Consider the following 8,479-nt stretch of genomic DNA (forward strand, 5'->3'; position numbering starts at 1 on the left):
GGTGGGGGTGGGGGTGTTTTCTTTGTTGTTGTGATTGGCCCCCTAATTTTTGCTCAACCAGGGTCAATTAAGCGCTCAAAACCCATTGAGCAATCAAACTAGCATACTTATCCGCATCTTTGGTAGGCATGTATTGCACATTTTGATCAGATTCACTGCGATGTTATTCTCATGGGCAATAAGAGCTAAAGTCTCCTTATCATAGTCACGATAACTCATACCCACCATTCTCACGAATGATCATGACACTCTTGGAGAGACAATTATTTGCGTAATGACCAAGATAAGTGCAACGACGGCATTTTACATTACTTGTTTAGCCTGTGGAAAAATGATAAGATAAGATTAACCATGCATAGGGGAAAACGATCTCAACATGCAACCATGCATGGAAAAACTAGTTTGCTACTTACATTCAATCAATAGTTTACAACTATATAAAAATCAAAACAACAAATCATATACCTCTAGTTTCAATTCTCATATTATTAATCCAAATGTCCATGTTCCAACCTTATCTAAATATGTTGCAACGATTCCCGCAACAATGGATGGGGTATCATTTAATAATGGCAGGCAAGACGGTGATGTTCGGCAATTCTCGCAATAAGGCACAATATTTATCATTATTTAAGATCTTGTCATAAATTCGTTGAAAGGAAATCCATGTCCACTAGGACAAACCATTCTCAACAGTAACCGGATACAAGTAAATATTAAGCCACACGCTAAGCAAATGAACATTAAAAAATATTAAAAAACTATTGCAACTTCATCCACAGCACTTGTCATCAAGCTTGGAGCTAACGAAGACCTCTCATGGATGGAGTTTTATGGCTGTCAAGAATCACTGCTGCTCTACGTAAGGTGGGAGCATCCCATTCAGGAAGGAGCTCAACATCACCAATGCCCTCTCAGGTTGGAAGGATGGAACCAGATGGCCAGCTCCCCTCACGGAGAGGAATGTGAATCCCCCCGCGTACTGCTGAACATAGCCTCCCACCTGCAAGTGCAACCATCCTTGTAAAAACCCGCCAGTTTGAAGGTGATCTAGGATAAACACTAGCGTTCGCAATAGGGAATTTAATTACCTCCTCCTTCGCTGTCCATGGACGCCATGGGGTGGTCACAGAGAGGCCAAGGTCCTGGATGGAATACCTCGTCCCCGGAAGCGAGCACACAGTATCAAAATCACCACTGAAACATGGAGACAGGTTTGTTACTACACTAGACGATACTTTTTAAAATGTGTGAGAATATTAATTAGATTGCTCTGCGTCCTGTGATGCAGAGGCCGGGTGTGTGCTCAATGTGTTTGTATCCACTTGATGCTTCATTTTGAGTGAATAAAAGCCCCCCTTTATCGAAAAAAAGTCAGTTACCTGAATATCCAAATCGAAAGCTTGCTTTCGATCAACCATTTGATGGTTGGCAGCATAGACATTGGCGCATCTTTCCAGTTCAAGTTTCTGCATGGACGAACAAATCACATGAATTACCTACGTGCGGGTGAAATCGATTAGCGATTAATAAGTGCATATTAAATGGAAAATGAAAGATCTTACGTGCACCCTGTCCACTTGGTCATTCTAGCGTGGAAAGCCATCTGCACCGCTGGATCATTGAGGTAGGCATGAGTAGGATAATCACTGCAGGGATCATACCCAGGTAACTGCAATTTGGAGAGAGAAAAACACCGGTTAGCTCTTTAGAACATAGACTAGTTCTTACTGTACACGTAAGAAATGTTTTCCTTTTTTTTCTCGTTTCGAAAAGGAATTCGAAAAATAAATGTTGTCCTTCATCAGAAAAAAAATACAAGAACAACCGTTGACTTACGTAGCCACTGGGGTGGTACCCTCCATTGGGCTCGTCAATGCAAACTGGAGCGTATATGTCGTAGCCATCGATGTTGCCAGCGCTGAACCCGTCAACGGCGCCATTGCATGCGGCGTTCGTAAACGTACCATCCACGCTGTCGAAGTCGCAGTTCTTGGTGATATTGGCGTAGACCTCGTCGGACATCACCGCATGGGTCCAGTAGTAGTTGATCGCCCCCTTAATGTTCCTGTTGGCATCAAGGTACGGATTTCCAACCTTCAACAAAAAATATGACAAACATCAGCGTTGAACAGAATGAAAAAATCTACCTAAAAAACAGAACGAAAAAACTATGTACAATGTTCCATTTCATCTTGGTATACAGCTAGTTAATTTGACCTACCAGGATGCCCTGAAGGTTTATGATCGTTCTGTTGTTGTATGTGTTGTGGAGCAGGATGGTGGCGGCGAGCTCCGGCACGTAGTGGCCGGCGAAGCTCTCCCCGGAGATGTAGAAGACGCGGCCCTTGTACTCGGGGAACCTCTCCAGCCATTTCACCAGAAAGACGTAGGCGTCGTCGGCGGTTCTCTCGTCTCCACTGAGATCGTAGTCCGCAGTCGTGTTTGAATAAGAGAATCCCACACCAGCCGGTGACTCGAGGAAGATCACGTTAGCCACTGCCATTATTTTTCACCAGCAAAGCATTAGTCTTGCCATGCATGCATATATATGATCACTGATACATCGAGTGCTAAAGGCAGGATTAAACTGGTAGAAAAAGCTAGCCATGCATGGGTACTTACCGTTGTTCCAGGCGTTCATGTTTCTGCTGAGGGTTTTGTTGTCCTCGGTCACACGGAAGGGGCCGAGCTCCTGCATTGCCCCGTAGCCTAGCGACGAGCATCCTGGCCCTGTTTATGCGAGATTACAAGTGTCACTGCTGTTCTAGAGAAATTTCTACAAGAGATGTTTGAGTGATCAACTTCTTGTTGATCATTCTAACCTCCGTTGAGCCACAGCACGAGTGGCTTGTCCGAGGCACCAGAGGGCGATTCGACGAGGTAGTAGAAGAGCGCGCGGCCGTTCTCCTCGTCGACGGTCACGTACCCGCCGTACTGGTTGAAGTCAACGCCCTCCGGCTGCCCGGGCAACGCCGTGATCATGTCGGCCGCCTTCATGGAGCTCTGGTCAGAGACAGAGCTCTCCGCGCTCAGGCTGCCGGCAAACCTGTCAGCTATGTTGCGCACTTTGAACGTGTCGGTGCTGTCGCTGTTCTTCCTAGACGAGATGAACTCTCTCAGCTGGGCCTCCTGAGAGGCATTGGCGTGGAGCTGCAGTGCAGCCAGGCAAATGAGAAGCAGGGAGAAGGAAGAAATGCTCTTCATCTTGGGTGAGATGGCTGTTGATCTCTGAGTCTGAGATGAGAGATATCATTGCCATGCATGGTTTATATAGGCGCCGGAAGAAGGGAAGAACACTTTGAATTACCAAGGAGCTTTGGATTCTTGTATGTGTATGTTCTTGTTTCCTCTCAAACCTTGTGAGGATCACAGCTTCTTTGCTCCGTGGAGAAGGCCGGCAATGATTGGTCGAATTGGCATTCGGCCGGGCATTGAGAACGAAGGGTGGTGATTGGGACGTTTTTTTTTCCCGTGTAGTGTAGGATTTCAGACGGTTCTTTATCTTCACATCTCTTGTTTGGGACGATGATTTGGACTGTAACCGATGGCTATTCGTGTATGTACTCTGTGCTGTGTGCTCCCGTCCCTGGCATATGCTTTGGTGAGATGTACGACAGCGAGGAAATTTCCATTTCAATGTTCGCGGGTGCCAAATGGACCTCTATGCAAGAAAGCTTGTGTGGTGGACGTTTAAATAAAGAGAACGATAAAAACGCTTACGTACGTACGCTTCACAACCTCCGGTGCAAAGAATTTGTGATGCTAAGCTTTGAGTTGGCAAAATTTCCTGCAAAAACTAAACAACTTAAATTTTGATCATATCACCTTTGGTGATTTGCCGACTAAATTGCATAAAACCACCACTTTGAGGGTTAGGTTTGCGAAAAACACTAGAATACAGTTTCTCTGCAGAAAACACCACATCTTGCGTAATTGTTTTGCAAAAATCACTGATCGACTGATTTGGCTCGGTTAAGCGCGTTTATGACAGATGGGACCTATTTTTCGGTGACGTGGCATAACGTTTTGCCAAAAAGAGCACTGGATGTGTCAAAAAGCAAAAACACCCACAACATTCTTTTCCCATACCGCCCAGGCCCTTCCCCCCGTCTCCCTCCCTGGACTTTGTCAGCCTCGCTCCCGCAGCCGCCCGAGGAGAGGATCCCGCACGCTGCCGCAAGTAGTAGCTCGCCGGAGAAGACGAAGCCGGCGAACTTCAGAGGAGGGCGCACCACGGTCCAGTTCTTGGACTTGAAGTCGAACACCCACAACACGTGCCCGCCGCAGCGTTCCTCGAACTCGATGACGCCGGTCACCACCATGCGCCCGCCACTGCCGCCGCTCGACTGCGCATGTCGTGCCGACCTCGAGTCCAGACGGGTAAGGGCCCACCTCGAGCCAGCCCCGGCGCTCCCCGCTCCACTCCACCACAGTGGTTGTGCCCTCAATGCACCACACGCGGCCCCGCACCACCACTTGAGCTGCCGACGTCGGCGCGCGCACGTGCTCTAGGCGCCGCCACCTCCGGCGAGGGATGCTGCACTGTCGCCCCGATTTGCCCCCAGTGCCACCACCTTGTCCGGATCCAGCGAGGGGTGCCGCGCCGATTTGGCCTCCTGCTGAGGAGACGCCCAGCACGGGCTGCCAGATCCGGAGAGGGATGCCGCGTCGCGGCCTCGAATTGGCCTCCAGGGCAAGGAGCCGTCCCAACGCCGGCTGCTGGATCCGGCGAGGGGTGCCGCCCCTCCCCCCGATTTGGCCTCCTACGCGAGGAGGCGCCCGACGCCGGTTGCGTTGACCGCCCCAGCCAGTGGCGAGGATACACGTGGGCTGATTGCATTTTTTTCTTTTTGATTTAGGGGTGTTTATGTAAAACCTATGGACTAGTTCGTATATTTATATTAAAATTGACCTGGCACAAAATGTTACGCCACGTAGGCAAAAAAAGCCACATCTGTCATAAACACGCTTAACCGAGCCAAATCCGCCGATCAATGGTTTTTGCAAAACAATTACGCAAGATGTGGTGTTTTCTACAGAGAAACTGCATCCTAGTATATTTCGCAAACCTAACCCTTAAAATGATGGTTTTATTCAATTTACTTGTGATTTGCCGGAAAAGACTCTTGCCTCCTTTATAAATAAAGCTCAACCACGATACAACCAGTCATAGCCATTTGTATGGGCATTGATAGGAGCGGCGCTCCACGGCTGAGCATCACTAAGAGCATCTACAGTTGTCTCAAAAAAAACTAAGAGCATCTACAGCCGGTGCGTTCGCGGACACTGATCGTGCGCTTCCTATATACGCGTCTCCACCCACGCGTATCTCAAATCCGGCATCTTATATCCATACAAATCCATGCAACGTAGTACGTAGATCACCAAATGATCAAAATCGACAGGAAACGGACATGTAAACACCAAACGGGCATAATTCACATAAACATCGGGCATAATTCATCCGGCACATTCTAACTACATACTAGAACTAGATTATATAAAAGGAGAGGGCGAGCTTCACCACTTCATCGCCGGCCCTTTGCCCTTCCGGTTGCCGACGCTACTGTAGGCGTCCGCAACAGGAGGTGGGTCGACGTCGGAGCCGCCGGAGTCGGACCGTCGGAGGAGGAGGAGGAGGAGGAGATGATGTACCCTTGCAAGCGTCGGACGATGTGTGCTTGCTTGCGCTTGAGCTTGCCCACCCTCGCCGCCACCGCCGCCTCCCGCTCGGATTGCTCAATGCTGAGTCGGAGCTGCTTGGCGTTGATCCTCCGGAGACGTCGGGCGTCCGTCTCCGCCGTGGTAAGTGATTACGGTACACCCGCTGGAGGAGATGCTCCTCCTCGTCGGGCACTGAGTAGACTGCGCAGCCGCGTCGGACCCGCCCCCATCTCCTTTGCCCTCTACCTCTCGCGGCAGGCGGCGCGTGCCTCCGACTCGGGAGTCCGCATCCACAGCGCCGGCGGAGCAGGCACTAGAACCCGCAGCTGCCCGCACGGAGCAGCGGCCAAGGTGGAGGAAGTCGTCGGGCGGGCGGAGCAAATTGGGTAGCCAGCGCAGATCCGCGCGCAGGGCGGGCAGGGCAGGCGCCGGCGTCGGCGCTGCAGCGACGGGCAATAGGAGGCATCGCACCAGACCCGGAGTTGTCGCCCGTATCGACCCGCGAGCGTTCGAGCATTATATGGAGCGCCATCTTGTACTCGTCTTCGGAGCTGCCATCGGAGTGGCTGCCTGTGCTTGACGTCACCGGATGGGCACTTGCAATAGCGTTGAGAAAGTTGAGGCGAATGCTGCTCAAAATTCAAGTGGTCCGATCCGATGCGGTCTTGGTGTTGGACCGCATAGCCTGTAGAAATTTTTTAGGTTATCAGTTTGGCCGGCGCCTCCTCTAGTAGGATAATGGGTAACCTGTAGGTCCATAGGTTCGGACCTTCAACGTGGGCGCCGTCGGAGTGGCTGCCAATCCACTATATCCATCGCAAGAACTTTAATATTGCATATGGCCTCAACATCGAAGGGATGAAAAATCTGCCCTGGTTAGTTTGGGATTCCTAACTCAAAAACTGAATCAAGTAAGTCATCATTCAGGCAGTACTTGGATTTGAGAACCCTCGCACACGAACTATTGGGATTTTGCAAAAGTCTCTATCCTTGCCTCATGAGTAAAGCCTGATTGTAGAGATGCATAACCGTAAACCTAGTTCCTCTAACCAGTCTAGGCTTAGTCATGTGTTCCCCACCATCCAGTGATCATCCCCCCCCCCCCACCCCCCACACGAAGTATTGGGATTTTGCAAAAGTCTCTATCCTTGCCTCATGAGTAAAGCCTGATTGTAGAGATGCATAACCGTAAACCTAGTTCCTCTAACCAGTCTAGGCTTAGTCATGTGTTCCCCATCATCCAGTAGACCTTCCAGTGATCATCTCCCCCCCCCCCCCCCCCCCACCCCACACCAAAACTTCTGAATTAACGTCTCATACTTCTCGCAAAATCTGAGAAACATTTTGAAAATTTCCATTGTATAGGTGCGAAGTGCTTGGTGTGAAACAGAAGAAGGAGATTGGGATTCGGCACAGCCCATAGGGCGGCCGGGGGAGTGTTTATATATGCAGCCTCTAGGGCACGGCATAGCCGAGATTACATAGGTTGTTACAAGAGATAAGGAGATAACTACAAATATTAACAGCCTCCTAATCTATAACAACATTCTGTTTAATATCCCCCCTCAATCTAAACTTCCCTCAAGAAGATTCAGATTGTATCTATTTGAGACAAACATCGTCTCAGCCAATGGCTTTGTGAATATATCATCGACTTGCTCTTTAGAAGAGATGAACCGAACATCCAATGCCTTGGCTGCAACTGTCTCTCGAGCAAAGTGAAAGTCTACTTCTATGTGCTTAGTCCTCGCATGAAATACTGGATTAGCAGATAGATAAGTAGCTCCCAAGTTATCACACCACAACACAGGTGGTCTTGCCATGAAAACCCCAAGTTCACCAAGGACTGATTGGATCCAGATTATCTCAGCTGTTCCATTTGCATGTGCTTTATACTCAGACTCTGTGCTTGAGCGGGAAACTGTGGCTTGTTTCCTCGAACTCCAGGACACAAGATTAGGGCCAAGAAATACAACAAAACTACCAGTAGACCTCTGATACGCCTCCGTCGTATCTACTTTTCCAAACACTTTTTCCCTTGTTTTGGACTCTAACTTGCATGATTTGAATGGAACTAACCCGGACTGACGATGTTTTCAGCAGAATTGCCATGGTGTTATTTATGAGCAGAAACAAAAGTTCTCGGAATGACCTGAAACTCCACGGAGATTATTTTTGGAAATAATAAAAAATATTGGCGAAAGAATCAAGGCCAGGGGGGCCACACCCTTGCCACGAGGGTGGGGGCGCGCCCCCTGCCTCGTGGGCCCCCTGGAGCTCCACCGACCTCAAATCTAACTCCATATATTCGTGTTCGGGGAGAAAAAAATCAGAGAGAAATATTCATCGCGTTTTACGATACGGAGCCGCCGCCAAGCCCTAAACTCTCTCGGGAGGGCTGATCTGGAGTCCGTTCGGGGCTCCGGAGAGGAGAATCCGTCACCGTCGTCATCATCAACCATCCTCCATCACCAATTTCATGATGCTCACCGCCGTGAGTGAGTAATTCCATCGTAGGCTTGCTGGACTGTGATGGGTTGGATGAGATTTATCATGTAATCGAGTTAGTTTTGTTAGGGTTTGATCCCTAGTATCCACTATGTTCTGAGATTGATGTTGCTATGACTTTGCTATGCTTAACGCTTGTCACTAGGGCCCGAGTGCCATGATTTCAGATCTGAACCTATTATGTTTTCATGAATATATGTGAGTTCTTGATCCTATCGTGCAAGTCTATAGTCACCTACTATGTGTTATGATCCGGCAACCCCGAAGTGACAATAATCGGGACCACTCCCGGTGATGACCATAG

General features: G+C 49.2%; 1 protein-coding gene across 1 annotated transcript; it reads right to left on the reverse strand.

The window, feature by feature from the left end:
* Positions 1-847: 847 nt before the first annotated feature.
* Positions 848-3,000, reverse strand: LOC109747647 (serine carboxypeptidase 1-like). The gene is made up of 8 exons (XM_020306683.2): positions 2,826-3,000; positions 2,626-2,733; positions 2,225-2,499; positions 1,840-2,097; positions 1,566-1,672; positions 1,383-1,469; positions 1,092-1,197; positions 848-1,003 (listed from the first exon to the last, which is right to left on the reverse strand). Exons 1-8 carry the CDS (start codon positions 2,998-3,000, stop codon positions 848-850), a joined length of 1,272 nt encoding a protein of 423 aa, XP_020162272.2.
* Positions 3,001-8,479: the final 5,479 nt, after the last annotated feature.

Source organism: Aegilops tauschii, chromosome 5 (genome assembly GCF_002575655.3).
Source record: "Aegilops tauschii subsp. strangulata cultivar AL8/78 chromosome 5, Aet v6.0, whole genome shotgun sequence".
Taxonomy (NCBI): Eukaryota; Viridiplantae; Streptophyta; class Magnoliopsida; order Poales; family Poaceae; genus Aegilops; species Aegilops tauschii.

Bases quoted from the DNA above. Each gene is read 5' to 3' on its own strand.
- LOC109747647 (XM_020306683.2), bottom strand. From the start codon at position 3,000: ATGAAGGCGGCCGACATGATCACGGCGTTGCCCGGGCAGCCGGAGGGC. The intron at 2,500-2,625 runs GTAAGTACCCAT...AAATAATGGCAG, and splicing joins CATGAACGCCTGGAACAACG to TGGCTAACGTGATCTTCCTC. The intron at 1,004-1,091 runs GTAATTAAATTC...TTGCACTTGCAG, and splicing joins CATGGACAGCGAAGGAGGAG to GTGGGAGGCTATGTTCAGCA.